Source organism: Danio rerio, chromosome 13 (genome assembly GCF_049306965.1).
Source record: "Danio rerio strain Tuebingen ecotype United States chromosome 13, GRCz12tu, whole genome shotgun sequence".
In the NCBI taxonomy this organism is placed as follows: Eukaryota; Metazoa; Chordata; class Actinopteri; order Cypriniformes; family Danionidae; genus Danio; species Danio rerio.
The window spans coordinates 47,140,196-47,165,187 of record NC_133188.1 but is presented as its reverse complement, the minus strand read 5'-3'; the positions used below and the strand labels follow the sequence as shown (position 1 = coordinate 47,165,187).

The window sequence follows — 24,992 nt, the reverse complement described above, 5'->3', positions numbered from 1 at the left end:
TAACTTCTTGTACAAAAAAATTAATTCAGTAAAATACATTAATACAAATATATATTTAAGTAAAATATATTATTGTCAGGGTCTAGTTCACAGGTGTCAAACTCAGTTCCAAAAGGGCCGCAGCTCTGCATAGTTTAGTTCCAACCCTAATTAAACACACCTGATCAAACTAATTGAGTCCTTCAGGCTTGTTTGAAACCTACAGGTAAGTGTGTTGGAGCAGGGTTGGAACTAAACTGTGCAGGGCTTCGGCCCTCCAGGAATTGAGTTTGACACCCCTGGTCCAGTTCATTTGAAAAAAACTGAAACTGTACACACAGAAAGCATGTTAAAATAGCAGTAAAGAGTTTTCATTAGTTTTGTTTTAAATAAAATGGGAAAATATAGAAATAATTAGGTCTCATTGCCATTAAGCACAGCGCTATATTAACGTACAAATAAATATCCTTATTTTGCACTGTAGAAAATGCAGTATATAATTAATAAAATTTTCAAAATATTAATAATTTTGTGTGTGTGTATGTGTGTGTGTGTGTGTGTGTGCTCGCAACTAATAAAAAAAAAATTTATTAAATAATTCTTGGTCTAAATATGCCTATAATGTTTTTGTTACTCAGTTGGTGTTTCTGTGTGGAGTTTGCATGTTCTTCCTGCGTTTGCATGGGTTTCCTCCGGGTGCTCTGGTTTCCCCCACAGTCCAAAGACATGCGGTACAGGTGAATTGGGTAGGCTAAATTGTCCGTAGTGTATGAGTGTGAATGAGTGTGTATGGATGTTTCCCAGAGATGGGTTGCAGCTGGAAGGGCATCCGCTGCGTAAAAACATATGCTGGATAAGTTGGCGGTTCATTACGCTGTGGCGACCCTGGATTAATAAAGGGACTAAGCTGAAAAGAAAATGAATGAATGAATGTTTTTCTAATAAACTAATGTTGCAGTGAGTTACTGTACAAAAGTCAGCAAATCCTGGTAATAATATATTATAGTTGTTTAATTTTGTCTTATAAGAAACACATTTAGCAGCACGGTGGTGCAGTGGGTATTACAATCGCCTCACAGCAAGAAGATCACCGGTTTGAGCCCCAGCTGGGTCACTTGGCATTTCTGTGTGGAGTTTGCATGCTCTCCCAGTGTGCGCGTAGGTTTCCTCCGGATACTCCGGTTTCCCCCACAGTCCAAAAACTTGGGGTATAGGAGAATTAAACAAGCTAAGTAGTGTATGTGTGTGAATGAGAGTGTATGGATGTTTTCTGGTGATGGGTTGCAGCTGTAAGAACTTCCGCTGCGTAAAACATATGCTGGATAAGTTGTCGGTTCATTCCTCTGTGGCGACCCTGGATTAATGAAAAAAAAATGAACAAATGAATGAGGAAACAGATTTTTAATAAGTTACTAAATATATAAATCTATGTTAAACTTCCAATGTTGCATGAAAAAGTAGTTTGATCTTTGGTCCATAGAAAAATTAGCTAAGCAATAAATAAATACAAAGTAATGAATCAGAAAACCACACCACAAAGTCACTAAAACTTGAAATGGATTTGGAAAGTATTAAAATAAAACAATTTTAAATGTTAAAATGAAGCTGAAATTTTAAATAAAACAATAACAAGACTTCTAAAGGTAAACCTGCTTAAAAAGGTTTTTATGAGTTATTTTTTAAAATATTTGTTTGCTGCTTTTGCACTTTTTCCATGTTAAAAGTGGAATTAAATCTCTATAAGTATATTTTAGTTGTCACATTGTTCAGTAAGTGTAAAAAAACACTTTTCTCTTTGTATATTTCTCTTGCTTTATCCATTACACTGGCAAGTTTTGTCCTTATAAAATCTCTGCAGACGCTCCTCTGTGCATCAACTCTTTTTGTTAGAGCAGATCTTGTAGAAGGCTGTGAAAACCACTGTAATCAGTTACATAAGAGCACTGCAGAGCTTTCCTGCATATGGACACACTGTACAGATACTGAAGTACTATAAAGAACCATAATACTTCATTCATTAATCCTCTCTGTAAATGTCTCATGCTGCTTCGGTCACGGCCACAAGCTTCTCAGTATTGTTTGTGCAGGTTTTTAAACTAACAAAACATGACTGAAGGAGCATTTAATAGCTTAAAATGAAACACAATGAGCCCTGAATGAGTTTGATAATGTTTGCTGTTTGAGATTAGACATGTCAAGGTTTAAGGACTATTATGTTTTCTCAAGATCACGGTTCAGCCATTGTCATTTACTGAGGTTTATTCTTACAGTTGCTATTCCTAGAGCGCCAATGATGCTGCATTATCCTGTTACAAGAATAGAAACATACGACAAAGGAGCCATTATAACCCTAAAGAAAAATTAAGGGTCTTGCTAAAAATATTAGCATTATTTATTTACGAATTGTTTTATTATTTCTGCATATAAAGACTTTATTTTGCTGGAGTTTATAGCAGCTTCACTTTACTTTAGGACGCATCAATGTCGTTCTGTAGGTCTGTTGGAGACATTCATAAAAACTCCTAGCAAATCTAATAATCTCCTGGTTACATAAACGCACTAAATCAGACTTCAGCAGCGTTTATTTGAGAGCGCACAAGAAAATTTGTGCTTGAGCATATTTGGGGGAAGAAGTTTTGTGCATGAACAGAGGAAATTGGTGCTCAAGCAGAGAGATTCGCATACTCATATTACTTGATTGTGATCTTGACTGTGTCACAACATATCTCATTGAAATAACACCATAGGTAGTTGGTAGATCTTTGTAAAAAGCCTGCCGCCACAGCTAAAAAAAATCCTAAAGGGAAACACAGTATATATATATATATATATATATATATATATATATATACACACACAGTTGAAGTCAGAATTATTAGCCCCCCTGATTAATTAGTCCTGATTTCAACACATTTCTAATCATATTAGTTTTAATAACTCATTTCTAATAACTGATTTATTTTATCTTTGCTATAATGATAGTAAATAATATTTGACTAGATATTTTTCAAGACACTTCTATACAGCTTAAAGTGACATTTAAAGGCTCAACTAGGTTAATTAGGGTAATTAGGCAAGTAATTGTATATGTGATGGTTTGTTCTGCAGACTATCGGAAGAAATATAGCTTAAATGGGTTAATAATTTTGTCCTTAAAATGGTATTAAAAAATTAAAGACTTTTATTCTAGCTAAAATTAAAGAAATTTCCCTGCTCTGTTAAACATCATTTTGGAAATACTTAAAAAGAAAAAAAAAAAAAATGATATATTATATTATATTATATATATAATATATATATATATATATATATATATATATATATATATATATATATATATATATATATATATATATATATATATATATATATATATATATATATATATATATATAATGTGTATATATATATATATATATATAAATTGCAGCTGCTGTCTGGGTTTTCCATGCTATTTAAACCTCCTTTTCTTCATGTGTTCAATACTTATTTGCTGTGTAATTTCATTTTATTACACAAAACTTATTTTCTAAACTCATTAATTTTGTTTTCATTGTAAGTATGGATTCTTTTGGTTGTTATCGACATCTGGTGAAAAATTCAAGTCTGCAGCTCCTTTACAAATATGTTTTCTGAGAAAAAATGCTGACATGTTCAATGCTGTTTTTAACTGCTGTACATACTCTTCTCAAAATATTACTTTTTTTTATAATGATTTAGCTTTATTTTCTTTTTCTGAAATCAGTTGATAGTGTCCTTGACTGTATTTGTGCTCATTGTTTTGCTGAAATGTCCACTCTGGTTTCATCTTTATCATCTAATAATCCTGATGTTGGCACTGAAGCAGCTAATATTTATTTACACTGACAAAGGGCAGATTTGCTTACAAAAAACGGAGAGATTTAAGCTTCTGTCGGTCATTCCATGCCTTTTTACATATGCCTTTCTTCATGTGTTCAATACCACGTTTTCCCCTGTGTCATTTAAATTCATTACACAACTAATCAATTTTGTTTTCATTGTAAGTGTGGATTATTTTGACTGTTACCGACATCTGGTAAAAACTCAAGTCTACAGCCGCTTTAGAAATATGTTTTCTGAGAAAAATGGTGATGTGTTCAAGACTTATTTTATCCGCCGTACAAAAACTTTTTCTTTGCAATGATTCAGCTTTATTTTATCTTCTATCAATCAATCAATCAAGTTTTCTTGTCTGTGTTTTTGCACATTGTTTTGCTAAAATGTCCACTCTGGTTTCATCTTCATCATCTGATAATGCAGATGTTGGCACTGAAGCAGCTAATATTCATTTACACTGATGAGGGGCAGGTTTACTTTCCAAAAACGGAGAGATTTTAGCTTCTGTCTGGTCATTCCATGCCTTCGTACAACTCCCTTTCTTCATGTGTTCAATACCAGGTTTTTCCCCTGTGTCATTTAATTTCATTACACATTTTATTACACAACTAATTATTTTTGTTTTAGTTGTACTCATGGATTACTTTGGTTGTTACCGACATCTAGTAAAAATTCAAGTCTACAGCACTTTTAGAAATATGTTTTCTGCGAAAAATGATGACATAGTTTAATACTTTTTTTTTACCGGCTGTATATATACTACACAAAATTAAACTTTTTTTTTTTAGAAATGGTTCACAGTGTATGTGTATGTGTTTTTTGTGTCTGCAGTATGTGGCTGCGATCTGGCCCAGGGAGGATTTTTCATGAAGAATGGAGAATATCTGTGCACTCTGGACTACCAGCGCATCCACGGCACGCGCTGTAACATCTGTGGAGAGTTTGTGGAGGGAGAGGTGGTGACGGCGCTCGGAAAAACCTACCACCCAACATGCTTTGTGTGCACAATCTGCAAGTAAGAGCCCACACACACACATGCACACACACACTTTGAAAGTATACAGTCATTGCTTTAGGGTGAATCCAACACAGACTGGAGTTTTATCCTGGATCTTATCGTTTTTTTTGACCTACAGGAGACCATTTCCAGCTGGAGACAGAGTAACTTTCAATGGCAAGGACTGTCTGTGTCAGTACTGTGCAGAGCCAATGTCTCCGGGACCCACCAAAGATGTCGTCGGACCCAGCAGTGAGTACGAGAAGAAAAACTCAAAAAGTAAAAATCATTTTCGTCAGTATTTTTGTGTCTTACAATTCTGAGATGTTTTTACTTGTTTAGTCAATTAGGTTGAGCTGTGAGCAACATACAGCTGAAGTCAGAATTATTAGACCCCCTGTTTATTTTTTCCCCAATTTCTGTTCAACAGAGAGGTGATTTTTTTCACCACATTTATAAACATATTAGTTTTAATAACTCATCTCTAATAACTGATTTATTTTATCTTTGCCATGATGACAGTAAATAATATTTGACTAGATTTTTTTCAAGACACTTCTATACAGCTTAAAGTTAAATTTGAAGGCTTAATGGTCAATTAGGTTAACTAGGCATCTTAGGATAATTAGGCAGATTATTGTATAATGATGGTTTGTTCTGTAGACTATCGAAAAAAAAAATCTAGCTTGCAGGGGTAATAATTTTGACCTTAAAATGTATTTTAAAAAATTAAAAACTGTTTTTATTCTTGCCGGAATAAAACAAATAAGACTTTCTCCAGAAGAAAAAATATTATCAGACATACTGTGAAAATTTCCTTGCACTGTTAAACATCATTTGGGAAATATTTAAAAATAAAAGAAAAATTCAAAGGGGGGCTAATAATTCTGACTTTAACTGTAAACGAAAACGTTCCTCTATATACATGTCTGGAGATCGCGAATTATGTAGCCAGAAGAATGTATGGCTGCATTTCATCTTTAAAATGAACGCTACATGGCAGTATGACGCCTTTCCTTTTAGCACTAGCAGCTGACAGCTTACCTATGGACAGCTTTCCCGCTGTTACCAATTTGTTCAGTAGCTCGCTATGTAAGTTGACGGATTTGACACGCTGAGAGGAGTTAACCACAACAACAGGGTTCGAGTCTGTCGAAGAATGGTTCCAGAAAGCAGCTAAAACAAAAACAAAAGGCAAAAATAAATCATAAATAATGAAAATAAACAAGTAAATAACAGGGTGGTAAAATCTGAAAACATGGTAAAAATCAGGCGAGGGGTTTTCTTTTTCTGAATTGCTTTTGAAAACACTGTTGGTTGGGTTTTTGGAAGTGGCTGGGCATTGGTTAATCGGTACTTTTGAAATTTGAGATCTCAAAAGCGTACTCAGCGGCCTCTGGTGGATTATGTGGTACCAGCAGGTGCAAATGGGACTCACGAGAGAAATGCAAGATCTCAAAAGTGTACACATCGGCCTCTGGTGGATTTGCGAAAGCAAAAACTGTAAAAAAAAAAAAAGAAAAAGAAAAAAAAAACATACCTCTCGTGATGTATTTGACACTCTCCAGAAATGTATATAGGGCTACATTTTATGTTTTGGCTATGAGTTATGTAAATTTATGTTAAGTCTTTTATTTAAATAAAAAATGAATATTTTATGCTTAAAACAAGAACAAAAAATCTGCTACTGTATTTAGAAAATAACAAAAATTAATAAACAGAAATTTAATCCTATTGTCAGATTTTTTTCTATTTTAACAAACAAAAAAATCATTTAAAAAATGTTATCAGAAATCAAGACTTTAAATCAATATGATTCTCAAACAAATCTATTGTTATTCCAGAATAAGTGTATGGGAATTTACATTCAATAAATAGCACTTTTCAGGCTTGTATTTAATAAAAAATCTAGGAGTGACATTTCTGCCCTGAAACTCTATGTGTGTTCAGGCTGATAGGTCACCTAATTTGCTTCTGCATCATTAACTACATGGCACAAGAGATTGGTTGCCAATGAGCTTGCTCCTCATCATTTTACGCCCATAAGTTGAGGCGCGTTTTTAGAGACCCAACTCCACCTGAGTTTAGATCTGCTATGGGTGATACATATACAGTTGAAACCAGAAGTTTCATACATTGTAAAAATAAGGCACATAACCTTTAAAAAAAAAGTCAGAAGGTAATGTGACTAAACTTTTTCTCTTTTATGTAAGTTAGGATTATCAAATTTGTTTCTTTTATGCTTAAAAGCAGAATAATGAGAGAGATTATTTTGAGAAATCGTTATAACTTTTTTTAAAAGTCAAGTTTACATACAAGAAGATTATTAGGCCTCTGAAAAAAAGACTAATTATTGGAGTCGTGTCCTGTGGTGTGACAGAACTAAGATTGAACTGTTTGGCCATAATGACCAGTCCTACGATTGGAGGACAAAGGGGAAAGCTTACAAGCCTAAGAACACCATCCCAACTGTAAAATATGGGGGCAGCAGCATGTTGTGGGGCTGTTTTGCTGCAGGAGGGACTGATCCACTTCACAGCATAGATGGCATCATGAAGAAAGAACATTATGTAGAAATACTGAAGCAACATCTCAAGACAACAGCGAGGAAATTAAAACTTGGCCACAAATGGGTCTTCCAAACAGACCATGACCCATAAGCATACTCCCAAAACAGTTAAAATGTGCTTTAAGGACAACAGAGTGAATGTTTTGGAGTGGCCATGACAAAGCCCTGATCTCAATCCTATAGAAAATTTGTGGTCAGAGTTGAAAAAGCTTGTGCGAGCAAGACAAATGTGACTCATTTACACCAATTCTGTCTGGAGGAATGGGCCAAAATTCCGTCAGACTATTGTGAGAAGCTTGTGGAAAGATACCCAAAACATTTGACCAAAGTTATACAGAGTAAAAGCAAAGCTAAAAAAATACTAAGGAAATCTATGTAAACTTTTGACTGTCAGATTTGCAGAAATTAAAAAAAATATTCTCAAAAAATGTCTCTCATTATTCTGACATTTTGCAAATGTAAATGATTTAGGTAATTCTAACAGACCTATAATTTTAAAGGTTTAGTATGATTTACCATCAGACGTTTTTAAAAAATGTAACTTTTATTTTCAACTGTATACTAGGTTTGTAGCAACAGCGTGTTATATTCTCAGACGGCATGTCTGTGTATATACTGGCAGTAGCAGGTCTCTGTACTTGATCTGCCATAATATCCAAAGCAGCAGCAGCAGCAGCGTAGCAGATCTATACCACCAAGACCAAATACATCAACATTTTCATATAGATGTTCATCACCATACTAAATCTTGTGTTTCAAGCTCATTCCCATTAGTGGAAAATATGTTTTTGAACTATAAGAACAATATAAGAATTTTATAACTGTTAACATAACTTATAGCTTATTTAATCATAACTCCCTGGTCAAATTGTTCCACTTTAAAAAAATAGAAATAAATAGAAATACCATCAGTGTACATTTACTACAGTAAAAGTGGCACACAAATAATGCCTCCACACAAAGCACAACCTAATGGAAACAGAATTGATTGTGTAAAATCCTGTAAAGCCACTTAGAGATGCCCTAGCGTGAATATACAGTATGGAACTGTAAATTATTCAGATCCTCCATCTCTCTTTGTTCCCTGTTTCTGAGTGTTTGGGGGCTTTTTTGGCCAGAATCCACCTACTATGATCAATAATTTATAATTATTCCCACTTAAGTCTTTAAGCTTGACAACTGAAGCCAATCATCAGCTTTCATCTACAAGGTATACAGTAAAATGTGAAGAAGGAGAAAAAAAAGCAGATATCAGTAATGCACAAAAAAAAAACATTAAGCAATGGTATTAATAAATCAAAGTTTGAGTCATCAGTCACCTACTTTTTAATGCATATTTCAAAAATGCACATGCATAGAATCTTAAAAATGTACATAAAAACAAAAGTGCTCAATTGAAGCTTAACCTTTTTTCTATGTAAATATGTTTTAGATAAATTCTCAGAGCAACAATTAAAATCTTATTTGACTTTGCCTCAGTAGATTATGTGATTGGCTAAATGATCAGCAGACTGATCTCTTTTATATACTTCATATACTCCCAGGGCTGTTTATATCAAAGTTGATAATTACTCACACTATGTTAGTGTTTTGTAACATCTATTTTTTTACGAGGTGGGTCGTTAGCCCAATGCCTCACCCCCAACCTGGAGGACCAGGACATACACACATACAATACAGACAGTTAGGCTTACCCAATTCACCTACAACAGCTGGGACTCGAACCAGCGATCTACTTGCTGTGAGGCAACAATGCTACCCACTGCGCAACCGTGCCTCTTTTTCACATACAGCAAGTAAAATAAGTATTAAAAATGTTATGATTTATTTCTGGTAAATATATTTCTAAAGAAGCTGTTTACAGGTAATTGACCAAGATTTTGGTTAAAAAAACATACAAATAAAAAAATAAAACAAAAAACTGACACATTAGTTATGTGAAATAACAATGGAATCACACAAGAAAAAAACTACTGACCTGCTGAAATGTATTAAACACATTGAAAAAAAAATAATAATAAAGAGGCTGTTTTGGTAATGACAGCTTCAAATAAATTAGAAAAAATCTCAGACGAAGCAAATAAAATCTCATTTGACTTTGCCTCAACAGATAATGTGATTGGATAAATAAACTGATCAGCAGACTGATCTCTTCCAAATCGTTTCAGATGTTGTTTCAGTCATTCTTATGTCCTATTAAGTCCTATTTAAGAAAATAGAGCTACAGTGGTTTCCCTAGTTGCAGAAACTTTCATTTTTATTTTTGATTTTGCACCAATCTAAAATGTGGCTTCATTAACTTAATTGTTTAGAGCAGGGGTGCCCAACCTTTTTCCTGGAGATCTACCTTCCCTCAGACTTCAGCTGCAACCTTGATCAAACACATCTGTCTTTAATAACCAAGTGCTCCTTCAGATCCTTCTTATGCCGCGGTAACACTAGAATTTGAGCTTGCGAAATTCTGTTGTATGGCGCAGCGAAATAGGGGCAGGATTATACAAGATTTTTAGACGTTTAAAAAAGCGAGCGATCGGTCCATATTTTAAATTTCTGTCCAGAGAGGTCATATTTTGATCTTTGATTGGTCTCACGCAGTCACGTGATGTGATTTCGCAAGGCAGTAAACTGCGAAATTTGCCGCGCGAGTTTGCGTTTCCGATCTGTTGCATTCGCGTGTGTATGAATGGAAGTCTATGGGGAGAAAAGTCCAGTGTGAACGCGGCTTTAATTGGTTTAGTGGTGTTTGATCAGAGTTGGAGCTGAACCATGCAGGAAGGTAGATCTCCAGAAACAGGGTTGAGCACCCCTGGTTTAGAGAATAGATTTGTTATGCAAGTTGTTAAATTTATGAGGAAACAAAGCTGGCATTGTGGCCAAAATCCTTGCTAGATCTTCTAATTCAAATATTATTTGTCACATACACTGTCATCCACTATACAGTGTTATCTCTAGATTTCTTTTTATAATCGCACATAAAAATGAGCCCAGTTTTATTAATGAGCATAAGTTATTTCTTTAAAACTTGAATTTAAAGAAGGATTTTACAGGATTTCCCGTGTCTGTGTGTTTCAGGTTGTGCCGGCTGTGGCAGAGACATTAAGAACGGCCAGGCTCTGTTGGCTCTAGAGAGGCAGTGGCATTTGGGTTGTTTTAAATGTAAGGCCTGTGCCAAAGTATTGACCGGAGAATACATCAGCAAGTAAGACACACACATACACACATTTACACACACTTTGAATCCATCTGAGGTGATGGATGACTCTGCGCTGGCTTGTTGTTTTGTGTGCAGAGACGGCGCCCCCTTCTGTGAGCGGGATTATCAGCTTCAGTTTGGAGTGCAGTGTGAAGCATGTCAGCAGTTCATCACAGGGAAAGTTCTGGAGGTAAGCACACACAAACAAGTACAGTCAGTCTGGATATGTGTGTGGCTTCTGGTTCATCTCTTAGCAATAAAGGGTTGTTGATTTTGTGACGAATATGTAACTTCAATGGACATTTGTCATTACATATAAGGTTCATTATTAAAAATACAGTTATTTAAATTATTAGAATATCCTTTACACAGTACACAATATATCTCTATATTATTTGCCTCCTTATTCATTCATATTCCTTCTACTTAGTCCCTTATTTATAAGTGGTCACCACAGTGGAATGAACCACCAACTATTCAGGCATATGTTTTTGCACAACGAATGTTCTTTCAGCCACATCCCAATACTGTTTGTCCCTTTAATTTCTTTGCATGTTTCATTCATTCATTCATTCATTTTCCTTCAGCTTAGTCCCTTATTTATGAGGCGTTGCCACAGCGGAATGAACCACCAACTATTCCGGCATATATTTTTGCACAACGAATGTTCTTCCTGCTGCAACCCTGTACTGTTTGTCCTTTTACATTCTTTGCATGATTCATTCATTCATTCATTTATTCATTTTCCTTCTGCTTAGTCCCTTATTTATGAGGGGTTGATACAGCAGAATGAACCACCAACTATTCCGGCATATGTTTTTGCACAATGATTGTTCTTCCACCTGCAACCCAGTACTGTTTGTCCCTTTACTTTCTTTGCATGTTTCATTCATTCATTAAGTAATTAATTAATTTATTTTCCTTCAGCTTAGTCCCTTATTTATCAGAAATTGCCTCAGCGGAATGAACCACCAACTATTCGGCATATGTTTTTATGCAACAGCTGTTCTTCCAGCCGCAACCTAGTACTGTTTGCCCCCTTACATTCTTTGCATGTTTCATTTATTCATTCATTTTCTTTCGGCTTAGTCCCTTATTTATTAGGGGGCACCACAGCGGAATGAACCACCAACTATTCCGGCATATGTTTTTACGCAACAGATGATTTTCCAGCTGCAACCCAGTACTGTTTGCCCCTTTACATTCTTTGCATGTTTCATTCATTCATTCATTCATTCATTCATTTTCCTTCAGCTTAGTCCAGGGGTCACCAATCTCAGTCCTGGAGGGCCGGTATCCCTGCAGGGTTTAGCTCCAACTTAGCTTCAACACACCTGCCTGGATGTTTCAAGTATACCTAGTAAGACCTTGATTAGCTTGTTCAGGTGTGTTTGATTAGGGTTGGAGCTAAAATCTGCAGGACACCGGCCCTCCAGAAACAAGTTTGGTGACCCCTGGCTTAGTCCCTTATTTATCAGGGGTCGCCACCGCGGAATGAACTAACAACTATTCCGGCATATGTTTTTAAGCAACAGATGTTTTTCCAGCTGCAACCCAGTACTGTTTGCCCCTTTACATTCTCTGCATGTTTCATTCATTCATTCATTTTCCTTCAACTTAGTCCCTTATTTATCAGGGGTCGCCAAAGCTGAATGAACTACAAACTATTCTGGCTTATATTTTTACGCAACAAATGTTCTTCTAGCCGCAACCCAGTACTGTTTGCCCCTTTACTTTTTTGCATGCTTCATTCATTCATTAATTTTCTTTTGGCTTATTCCCTTATCTATCAGGGGTCACCACAGTGGAATGAACCACCAACTATTCCAGCATTTATTTTTATGCAACAGACGCCCTTCCAGCTGCAACCCAGTACTGTTTGCCCTTACTGATTTATTTTTTCTTTGCATGTTTATCACACTTTATTAGTAAGTTATTAGCAATTAGTTTTTTTTAGTTAATTAGTTAAAGTTAATAGTAACTAATATAGTTATGGTAACTAATAACCTTAGCTTTTCTAATTTTGATTGTAATGCAATAATATGCACCTTTTGTAAAGCTGCTTAGAAACAATAATTGTGAAATTATAGCAAAATATATAGCAAAAGTGCTTTACAAATAAACTTTTATTTTGTGCATTTATTTTGAACTGTGATCCAAACTGAGACTGGAACTACCTGAACCGCCTGGTTTTCGACCACAATAATTCATTAGTATGGTATTGGGCCTTCTTTTGCTGCCCATACAGCATCAATGTCAGTCTTGGGAATGACAGATACAAGTTCTACACAGTGGTTAGAGGGATTTTAAACCATTCTTCTTGCAGAGTAGTGGCTTGGTGACTACGTGATGCTGGTGGAAGAAAACGTTTCCTGACTCGCTCCTCCTAAACACCCCAAAGTGACTCAATAATATTTAGATCGGGTGACTGTGCAGGCCATGAGAAATGTTCAACTTCATTTTCAAGTTCATCAAACCACTCACCAGTCTTGCTTTGTCTATTGGTGCATTATTATCTTCAAACACCACACCGCCTTCAGGATACAATGTTTGAACCATTGGGTGCACATGGTCCTCTAGAATGGTTTGTTAGTCCGTGTCTGTGGGACTTGTGGGACCAATACTTGTGCATCTATAGCACAAGTATTGGACCTGGGGAATGCCATGATATTGCAGCCCAAACCATCACTGTTCCACCCTCATGCTTCACTCTGGGCATGCAGCAGTCTGGGTGATATGCTTCTTTGGGGCTTTTCCACACCGTAACTCTCCTGGATGTGGGCTTTTAAAGGGATAGTTCACCCAAAAATTCTAATTACATCACCATTTACTCTTCCTTGTGTAGTTTTAAACCTTTATAAGTTTCTTTATTCTGTATTATGTTAAACACAAAATAATTCATTTTGAAAAATGCTGGTTGGAAATGCATAGTAGGAAAAAAAGTACTATAGGAGTCAGCATTTTTCAAAATATCTTCTTTTGTGTTCAACAGAAGAAAGAAGCTCAAACAGGATTTGAACAAGTGAAGGGTCGATAAATGATGACAGAGATTTCATTGTTGGGTGAATGATCCCTTAAATAACTGATCTTAGATAAACCCGGTCAGTTTATTACATCTGCTTAGTGTAATATTCAAAATAAATAATACCAACAGTTTCTCATTAAGCGGTCAGGCCAAAAAGGTATAATTAACTACCACTCCAGTGACTCAAAGGCAAGCAGAAAGTAGCTCAGAAACTAAGCAAATGATTTGTGAACCTAAAGTTTGTACAGAATATGTCCAACTTCCTGTTTTGAATAGGAAATGTCGACAGGACAGAGCATTGCATTTATCAAACAGCTCACCGGCTTGCAAGTGTTTTTGTTTACATTCAGTGCAGTTCTTTTGTGCCAACAATCATAAACAACTTTTTGATCGGCACAAACTACAGCAATTTTAATGGAGGGTTGTATTGTTATTGTATTTTTTTTAATAAGACCCATCTTATACTGTAATTACTACACCATACAACTGCAGTATATACCGCGCAACAAAAAACAATGTTTGTTTAAGAGACATACAGGATAGAAGAATTTTATGTCACATATATTTGATCTCAGACAGATTACCATCTAAGTTTCACAATAGCGCACAACATCAGACTCCACAGTGCTGCAACAGGAAGTTTCATACAGCTAGCTGAAGCCGATTGGCTGTTAGAGAGATGTTTGGTCTTTGTCTTAACACTTCCTGTTTGTTTTAATGGAATGTTTGTGCATAAAATGAGCCCTGAATGAAGGATTTGGCTAGTTTGAGCTCTTAAGAAGATCTCCACACAGCTTGTAAGTCTCTGATTTTGTAAAAACTTTTGATTTATGATTGACTTATAATTAACTCATATTTAATTATTAAAAATAATGTCTAAACCTGAACCTCTCTATAGCAAGTAATATATAATTCGCATATATCAGTGTTAGATTTGTTACTTCAAAATAGTAATGAATTAATAAATACATCGTTAAAATCATATATTTAAGTTGTTTCTCTAATAATTTTGTCTGAAAAGTTACTTAATTACTTGACTTGATACTATTTAAAATCAATATACTGTGAATCTCAATGCTTATAGATGATATCAATTAAACTTTTAATTTAAGTCAAACAGAAACATTTAATTTTTTTAATTTACAGTTAAATTAATATACAGTTAAATTAATATACAAATTTAATATATTGACTTTATTTTATTGTTTCTCAGGCATGTGGAAATGTTCTAATCTAACATTGTTTAGTTGAACCAAATCATGTTATTATTATTATTATAATACTATTATTATCAAATAATATATACAATATGTGATGTGTGTATACAATTACTCGGCTTCTCTTAATGTAAACGTTATATTTTGTTTGTATTAATGTACAACTAATTACTCATTTAATATTTTTTCTAAAGCATGTGCCATCATTCTGATAATTTTAACCTTTGGTAGATGAAAATCTATTAATTATTGCCACTTTTCATTTAAAAATAAATAAAAGTTGAGGAAAAAAGCTGGCTTTAAACTACAATAATTCATTAGTATAGTAATAAGGCCTTCTTTTGTGGCCAATACAGCATCAATTCATCTTGAGAATGACAGATACAAGTCCTGTACAGTGGCCAGAAGGATTTTGAGCTATTCTTCATGCAGAATAGTGTAGCCAAGTCACTATGTGATGCTGGTGGAGGAAAACGTTTCCTGACTCACTCCTCCAAAACACCACAAAGTGGCTCAATAAAATTTAGGTCTGGTGACTGTGCAGGCCATGAGAGATGTTCAACTTCACTTTTATGTTCATCAAACTACTCTGCCAGCAGTCTTGCTGTGTCAATTGGTGCATTATCATCCTGATACACGGCATCACCATCAGAATATACAATGTTTGAACTATTGGCTGCACATGGTCCTCCAGAAGGGTTCTTGGCAGCGATGCACCCGTCTAGCACAAGTATTGGGACTGTGGAATGCCACGATATTGCATGAAGATCTATTAATTATTCTGTAAAGTGTATTTGTATGACAAAAAAAAAAAAAATGATATATATCATATGTGTATCAAAACATGCTTTTCTGAATTGCTTCAGTTATAACTGTTAAATTTATGTACAGTATTTAAGGAAAGTACTGTGTAACGGATCAGACATTCTCTTAATTGGCACCTAAATTGCAGAACTCTTTACCCTCTGATATTCACAATGCAGAATCCCTGAGTGTTTTTAAATCATTAATTAAACTTAGCTTTTATTTGATTTTTAAATATATTATTATTAAGATTATTTTTTGTTTTTAATTATTTTTATTACTGCATTTTTTTGCATTTATCCTTGTACAGTATGTATCTTTGATGCAACACAGGCTCATCCTGAAAACGCAGCTCTATATACATTTCTGGAGATCGCAAATTATGTAGACAGAGAAAGGTATGGCTGCATTTCGTCTTTAAAACAAATGCTACCGGGCTCTATGACGCCATTCTTTTTCTCAATTACCAGCTGACCACTTAACCCTATATGGACGGCTTTACCAGTGTTGCCAGTTTGTCCAGTTAACTCGTCGTGTAACTCAAGTGGTACTTACTGCAGAGCCACTTGGGTAGAGCTGAGCTCCAGCAAGGGGGAGCTTAAGCTCCAGCTCCTCCTTCCTTGCACTTCTTCTACAAGTGATGTCACTGGGGGTTGTGGGTAGGGGTGGGGTGGGTGTACGCATTAAAACAGCTTATAGGAGGAGGAGTTGGAGCTCAAGTTCCCCCTCACTGGAGCCCAAGTGGTTCAGCAGTGAGCAGTGAGGAGTGTAACTTGGCAGACTTGAGACGCAGAGTGGAGATGATAACAACAAAGGAGTTTGCGTCCAGTAAAGAATGATTCAAGAAAGCCGGTAAGACAAAAACAGAAGCCAAAAAATCTAATAAACAAGTATATAACAGGGTGAGAATGTGGTAAAATCTAAAAATGTGTTAAAAATTAGACGAGGGCTTTTCTTTTTATGGATTGCTTTTGAAAATTGTCGGTTGGGTTTAGGGAATTGGGTGGGCGGGTCAATCGGTGCTTTTGAAAACACTATTGGTTGGGTTTAGGGAAGGGGGAGGGTGGAACAGTCGATGGGTCAGTCAGTCAGTCAACAGTGGCCTTTGGTGGAGGACTTGTGGGATAAATTTGAGATCTCAAAAAGTGTACACAGCGGCCTCTGGTGGATTCATGAAAACAAAAACTGCAAAAAAAGCCTCCTTGGGTGTATTTTCGCGATCTCCAGAAATGTTTATAGTGGAACGTTTTCAAAATGAGCTTTTACTTTGCTTTTACTGCTGCACATTTTAAATGTCTCTAAAGTGCCTTGAGTTGCTACTTTTAAAGGCGCTTTATAAAAATAAAGGTTATTATTATTATTATTATTATTATTATTATTAAGTAACTGTAATTCATTTACATGAATATTAAATCTAATCACTTAAGTTTTTTTTAGCAGAAAAGTAATTTAATTGCACTATTTAGTTTGTGTTTCCCAGTACTGGTTTGCAGCTGGAAGGGCATCCACTGCGTAAAACATATGCTGGATAAGTTGGAGGTTTATTCCGCTGTGGTGACCCCTGATTAATAAAGGGAGTAACCCGAAAATAAATTAAATGAATGATTGATTAGTTTGTAAGTATTTGCACCGAACACTGTGTATCATATATCATTTTCTCAAAAAGAAGGGTGACATTAAAGGGGTTAAAAAAACAGCAAGTATCACTTTTAAAATATGCTCTAAATTTTAAAACGTATAAAAAATGTACAGTGAATAAAGGACTTTGTAATTTGAGTTCACATGATTCTCTATAGTAACTTTTTGGTTTACGGTAAAACAATTTACAAATAATTGCAAAGAAACAGCAGAGTTTTGAAGTATATAACCGCATCTAAATAAAAAAAACAGTATAGCTCGAGAGGCATTATATGAGTTCTGCTCTACAAAGTGAGAACGCAAACACAGAGCATTTCAGCATTGCATGATAAGCTTATTGGTTCTGGCGATTTGAATAAAATATGTGTGGTCTCGCATGATACACATGCAAAACATCAGCTCCTCCTGAACGGTTTGTTTGAGTTATCGGACACTAATGGTTGTTATAGAGTTTAAAGTAGAAGTAAATGTGTAATATGTGTGTTTTTCCTCAGGCAGGGGACAAGCACTATCATCCCAGCTGTGCTCGCTGCAGCAGGTGTAACCAGATGTTCACTGAAGGAGAGGAGATGTACCTGCAAGGTGAGCCTTTACCACATATATTACGCAGAAATTAGGGGATTCTCCAAGACAAGCATTTGTTAATTCAGGTGAATGGGGCTGTCTGGTATAATAAAGGATGTTTAGGATTTCAATATGAGAATTAGTATTTTATACACTTAGAAAAAAAAGCAATGTTGGTTACAAACAAGGTATAAATCCTTGTCACTGAGGCACTACCTTTTTATGGAACAGAATAGTACCTTAAGACAGAGAAACAAATTTGTACTATTGCAGTTTGTACCTTTAAGGACCTGATTTGTACCATCGGAAACCAAAATGTAACTTTGCTATTTAAAACCTGCAGATACAATATTGTACCTTCATCAAAGGTACAAATCTGATCCATGAAGGTACCACCACAGTGACAAGACACTTTACCTTAACAGTGTCAAATATGTTCCTTCATGAACTATTTAAAGGCATTTTGCTTTATCCAAAATGTGTCAGTAAATATAAAACATCAAATACATTTATTAAACAGTTTTTAAGAGGTTATTTTTGTGTAAATGCACCTTTTCCATTTACCAAAGAATAAAAATTACTTTAACATCAATCAAAAGATGTTTTCTGCTAATCATTTCACACTTTTCACAAAGATGTTACAGAAACACATTCTCTCTATAAAACATTATTTTCTATAATTCTCACAAAAAAAAAACTTTTTAATCACTTAAAAGTTTATTTAATTTACTTCATTTTAAAATCAAATAGAATTATGCAAAAGTATTGTGCCGAGATATGCGCAATGCTTGATTAGTTTTACAATAATAAAATGTCTGCATGAACACTTTGCATATGCAGGACTTTGTCAGCTCACGTACTTATAGTTGAAAGCAAATGCCGAAAGCTGTGGATATCAATAATTAAACTCTATTTATCAAAAAATGCTTACCAAATGTTTGCCTTAAATGTTTAAATACCTATAGTTTTGTTTGGGAACACTTTATTTTGATGGTCCATTTGAGTATTAGTAGACTGTCTGCTTAATATCTGTTGATACTGCTCCTTCAGCAGACATTTTATTGACGATAAGAAACTTTGCAAGTACATGTCAACTTACACTAACCCTGACCCTAACCCCAACTTAGCAGTTCCCTAACCCATTAGTTGGCATATAGATGGAATGTAACTTAATTCAAGGAACCAAACAGACCATCAAAATAAAGTGTGGCGTTTAGTTTTACTAGTTGTTTTGTATTATAGAACTTAATAGTGAATGTTTTATTTCTTTAAACAAATGGTTTCAAATGATGATTCATGTTTTATGGAAATTATTTATAAAATCACTTTGCCTTTCCAGTAATATTTATTTTCAAAGATATTGTAGTAAAGAAGGAGTTGTCCAACATGTATGTACCTTTTTATGAGAACAATTGAGTACCTTTATTTCACCATAAAAGTCACAGAACAGTATCATAAGAGGTCTTTTTTGTACCATATACGGTACAACTTTTACAAAGGTACAAAACTGTTCCTTAATGAACATTATTTGTACCACAGTGTACCTTTTTTTCTGAGACTGTATATAACTTGATATGTGTTCAACTAAACATGATATTTAGCCTGATTTTAATTATGGGCCAGTCTTTTTACTTTTTATAAAAAGTTTGCATTTTAAATCATGTTAGAGAGAGAGAGTTAAACTTTGAATGTTTTGTATTGAATGAAAATGTAGTAAGTGTCTTTCACTGATGGTTCACGATTCATTTATTGGTCACACTACATAGAATTAGTCCGCATTATTTCATCATGAATCACCGTAAGAACTAGAGAGAAAATAAACAAACACAAATAAATCCTGAGAACTAACACTGAGCCAACATTAACAATTAAACATTAATCTTTAACAAATAAACCAAATTACCTTATTTTTCCCCTCAAACCAGGAGCTATAACCAGGGCCAGATGGAATCTGCAGACATTTTTTGCTATTTCTGCGGAGAATTTTGGTAAAAATCTGCGGATTTCTGCGGAATTACTTTGGGAGTTTCTAGCGGAGTATTATAACTAAAACCTTAAAGTAATAAATTACTGAAATAAAACGGAATAAATTCAGATTTACACATTTACTCAAGTAAATAAACAGAATTAATAATAGGCTAAAAATCTGCAGAAATCTGCGGTAATCTCCGGAAAATCTGCGGAATTCTGCGCGCGCAGATTCCGTGTGGGCCTTGCTATAACTCACGAAGGAGGAATCCGTGAAGCAACCGTATACCTGTGCCCCTTTTACCGTGTTTCACCTAGCGTTCCATATTTTGTTTTCATTCATTACTACACGCAATTTATACATCCGGTAAGCTCCGCAATTTTGACGTCATAATTAAAGTCCCCAAACAACGTAATTCATTCAACAAATCAACCTATATACAAAATACAACACAACATAAAAAAATAAATAAGTTCAAAATCATACACAAAGTAACACAATATTTCAAGTTTCTTTACTAGTATAATGTTCTCTCACCAGTGCTGACATGTTTAAAGTTTTTCTTTTGAAAAACAAATACATATTTGCAAGCGAATGAGGTTGCTGAAATAGGATATAGCTTCATTCTCTTCAAACTGAAGCTAAAGCTTATGTCGTGCCCAAGAGCGGGTATTTTTTTAAAATCCTTTAACACACAGCAAATTGTTGATTATTCCTTATTTATTTTCATGCATATTCTTCATGATCTTATTGTCCATCCTTAATCCTACCTAATAAACCTAACTACTACCTTAATAACTTAAAACAAGCAGCAAGTTAGGAGTTTATTGAGGCAAAATCATAGTTAATGGCCATAAAAACTGTACCTTACAATAAAATGTAACCATAATCATTAATTGTATCTCAATTAAACATACGAATATGATCAGCACTGTTATTTTAACATTTTAAAAGTGATTTATTATTCTTAAATCACTTCTTGGTCATATTCCAGATAAGAAATGTTTTGTTGTTGTTGTCTGGTTATTTTAGCTGAGCAAATCAGTTTTGAAGAAGACACTTGAGTGGCTCTTGGGATGGAAGAAAAAGCTATTTTTAGATTAGATGACGTGCACTTTCTTGTATTTTATTTGAAAGGAAGAAATATGCACATTTAAAGATTAAGAATAATTTATTATTTAATACATTTTAACATACATTTGCTTAATATCTGATACATTAATATACAAAACAATCAGACTTATTTAATATAGCAATATTTTGTGACGTTATGCCATTTTTAATTAATTGAGTTAATCCCTGCTGTAAAAAAAATGTTCATAAAGGTACATACAAATTGCTGTTGGTTACACTGCCAAATAGATAAATCCATTCCATGTGTAGCTTCTTTCCCCGGTTGACTGGATTGTTTATTTTACCATCTGTTTCATTGTTTACGCAGGATCAACAGTTTGGCATCCAAGCTGTAAACATTCACCTAGAGGCGAAGAGAGACAGCGGGTACGGCCCTTTCCTTGTCATTTTTTTTAAATATACACATTGTTTACATGTGTCCTGTATGTTTCTGTATATGTATGTCCTTCTCTGCTAATATCTCGGTGTTAGCTTTGATGAGGTTGTATTGGGAAAACAACAATAGACTAGTGCTGGATTCAAAATCATTAACTATACCCTAAATAGTACACTATTTAAAGGAGCAGCCATAAAGTGCACTCAAACAATTTCACAATGCACCCAATAACGAGTGTACAACTAATGTACCCTCACCGGCCACTTTATTAGGTACACCTGCTCGTTAATGCAAATTTCTAATCTGCCAATCACATGACAGCAACTCAATGCGTTTAGGCATGTACACATGGTCAAGACAGTCTGCTGCAGTTCAAACTGAGCCTCAGAATGGGAAAGAAAGGTGATTTAAGTGACTTTGAATGTGCCATGGTTGTTGGTGCCAGACTGGCTAGTCTGAGTATTTCAGAAACTGCTGATCTACTGGGATTTTCACGCACCACCATCTCTGGGTTTACAGAGAATGGTCTGAAAAAGAGAAAATATCCAGTGAGCGGCAGTGCTGTGGGTGCAAATGCCTTGTTGATGCCTGAGGTCAGAGGAGAAGGGCCTGACTGGTTTGAGCTGACAGAAAGGCAACAGTTACTCAAATAACCTACTGAGGTCTGCAGAAGAGCGTCTCTGAACTCACAACATGTCCAACCTTGAGGCGCATGGGTTACAGCAGCAGAAGACTATAGCAGGTGCCTCTTCTGTCAGCTAAGGACAGGAAATTGAGGCTGCAATTCACACAGGCTCACAATAGAAGATTGAAAAAAACGTTGCCTGGTCTGACTTAGGGTCAGAATTCAGGGTCAACAACATAAAATCATAGATCCATCCTGCCTTATATCAACGGTTCAGGCTGGTGGTGGTGGTGTAAAGGTGCCGGGGATATTTTCTTTGCTCAATTTGGGCCCATTAGTACCAATTGAGCATAGTGTCAACGCCACAGCCTACCTGAGTATTGTTGCTGACCATGTCCATCGTTTACGACCTTCCAGCAGGATAGCACTCTGAGACTGGTTCTCAATCTAAGACAGGTTTCTTGAACATGACAATGAGTTCAATGTACTCAAATGGCCTCCACAGTCCCCAGATCTCAGTCCAATAGAGCACCTTTGGGATGTGGTGGAACGGAAGATTTGCATCATGGATGTGCAGCCAACAAATCTGCATCAACTATTTGATGCTATCTTGTCAATATGGACCAAAATCTCTGAGGAATATTTCCAGTACCTTTTTGAATCTATGCCACTAAGCGTTAAGGCAGTTCTGAAGGCAAAAGAGGGTCCAACCTGGTACTAGTAAGGTGTACTTAATAAAGTGGCCGGTGAGTGTACACCTAATGAGTAATCCAACACAGTCTCATTGGAAAAATGTGCCCAGGGATGCATTTTTGAGAACCAAGAAGTTTGTGCTTATGGGTACATATGGCTGCATTTTGTGCTACAGATTGGTACTTCCCTCCGTATGGATGGCTAATTTGGCCTGACTGGTTTGCATTGTAGCTCACCACAAACTGTATTAGACTTGGGATCCGGAGTGGAGCAGGCCAGTGTTTAAAGTCCAGTGAAGGATGGTCCTAAGAAAAATGAAACCCAAAAATAAGCCATGTGATGTCATGGCCTTATGGCTTTTCTCTTCTAGTTTGCTGGTGAAAATACTATCTGTTGGGTTTAGAGAAGGGGAATTACCCTAACTTGCCTAATTAACTTAGTTAAGTTTTTAAATTGCACTTTAGGCTGAAAAATACTGCTGTCTTGAAAAATATCTAGTCAAATAATATGTACTGTCATCATGGCAAAGATAAAATAAATTAATAATGAGTTATTAAAACTCATTATTATGTTTAGAAATGTGTTGAAAAAAATCTACTTTCCGTTAAACAGAAATTGGGTAAAAAAATATTTAAATGGGGGCCAAAAATTCAGGAGGGCTAATAATTCTGACTTCAACTGTAGGTGTCTTGTATGGTGTCCAACCAAACCCCTGTGTCTTCCTCCACAGCTATTGCCTGCATCTCTAGCTCTGCTCAGCAAAACAGAAAGGCAGGTACTGTACTCGCTGTTAGCTGCGCCATGGCATCGCATGACCATGTGCTGCCCCTTGGAGGCACTGCAGAGCTCAGACCGCCCGCTATCAGTACTTGCCATAAAACCATCATTAACATCTGGTTTATCCCATCTCATAGATGCTGATGCTACAGAACAGACAGCATACCCTAAAGGAAGCTTTTCTGCTTTGTTTTGTGCTACATTTTTACTGAATAAGCTTCCAATCAAACCTGGCAGATATAATCACACATGGTGCAAAAGGAAACGCATTTACATCATGATCCCAAGAAGCATTTCTCGCCACTGGAAACATTGATGAATCTCATTCATTGTGTAGCAAGCAAAATGAATGATTTCATTTGCTTTATAGGATTGTTACAATGGTTATTTTATCCAGGGGTGTGTGATATGGGCAAAAAATACATCTCAACATAATTTGGGATGAGTGTGTTTTTGTGTTTGGTGTTGGTTTGGACTGTAATTGATAAAACTTGACACTATATAAATACACTAAAGACACTAAAACTGCCACTAAAAAGTTTTAAGTGAGTCTTCACACAGTAATACTAAACGCATCTCATAGCAATCCGTAACATTTTGATTTAGTGATTAAGAGTGAAATTTCTAATCAGTTGTCCAATCTCATTCATATATTTTGATTTGCTCATCTCCCGACACGAAAATGAGAGGTAGGGTTATGGTTAGGTTTTTGGTGAATGCCTCCTTTTACAAATTGTATGTTTTCATGAGCCACTTTTCCAACATAGGCTCATTCTGAAAACGTAATCCTATACATTTCTGGAGATTGGTAATTATGTAGCCAGAGGAATGTATGGCTGCATTTTACTTTTAAAATGAATGATATGGGGTATGACTTGTCCTTTTCACGCTTACTGGCTGAATTCTTACTTTCCTGTGGACTGCTTTACCACTGTGAAGAACGGTTCCAGAAAGAAGGTAGCACAAAAAACAAAAGCCTAAAAACATGTTTGCTCAATCGAGTCAATCTGTGCTTTTTGAAACACTGTCTGTTGGGTTTACGGAAGGAGGAGGGTGGGTCAGTTGATTGGTCAGTCAGTCAGTCAACAGCAGCCTCTGATGGATTTACGTGAGAACAGCAGGCATAAATGGCACTCAGGAGAAAAATTTGAGATCTCAAAAAGCATACACAGGGGCCTTTAGTGGATTTGCGAAAGCAAAAAAATAGCTCCTGGTACGTATTTTGCGCTCTCCAGAATTGTATATAAGGGTACATAATCAGAATGACTCTGGGTTGCACTTTCCTGATAATAGATAAAATAGTTACATTTCTTTGTGAGGTTGAGTTAAAATACCAATAACTTTCCGCAGAATTACTGTAACAAATCTACCGGTGAGTTAAAAAATGTGTTGTTTAGACACAGCAGAATTCTGTCAATTTACTGGTTATGTTACGTTTCATCTGGAAAATTGCTGGATATATATATATATATATATATATATATATATATATATATATATATATATATATATATATATATATATATATATATATATACACACAGTACTATTTGCCCCCCACCCCCCTCTTTGAT

General features: G+C 35.4%; 1 protein-coding gene across 51 annotated transcripts in view; it reads left to right on the top strand.

Annotated features, from left to right (window-relative positions):
• Positions 1–24,992, top strand: part of ablim1a (actin binding LIM protein 1a) — a 97,526-nt gene that overhangs the window by 47,545 nt on the left and 24,989 nt on the right. For 22 of the 51 annotated variants that reach the window (XR_012388341.1, XR_012388359.1, XR_012388346.1 and 19 more), the window contains exons 3-8: positions 4,669–4,852; positions 4,974–5,086; positions 10,476–10,602; positions 10,693–10,786; positions 17,775–17,862; positions 21,255–21,313. Coding sequence is in view for 6 of the 51 variants with exons in the window: in XM_073919110.1 (XP_073775211.1) it covers positions 4,669–4,852; positions 4,974–5,086; positions 10,476–10,602; positions 10,693–10,786; positions 17,775–17,862; positions 21,255–21,313 (665 nt within the window). In the remaining 45 variants the exon portion in view is untranslated. 51 annotated transcript variants of the gene reach the window in all.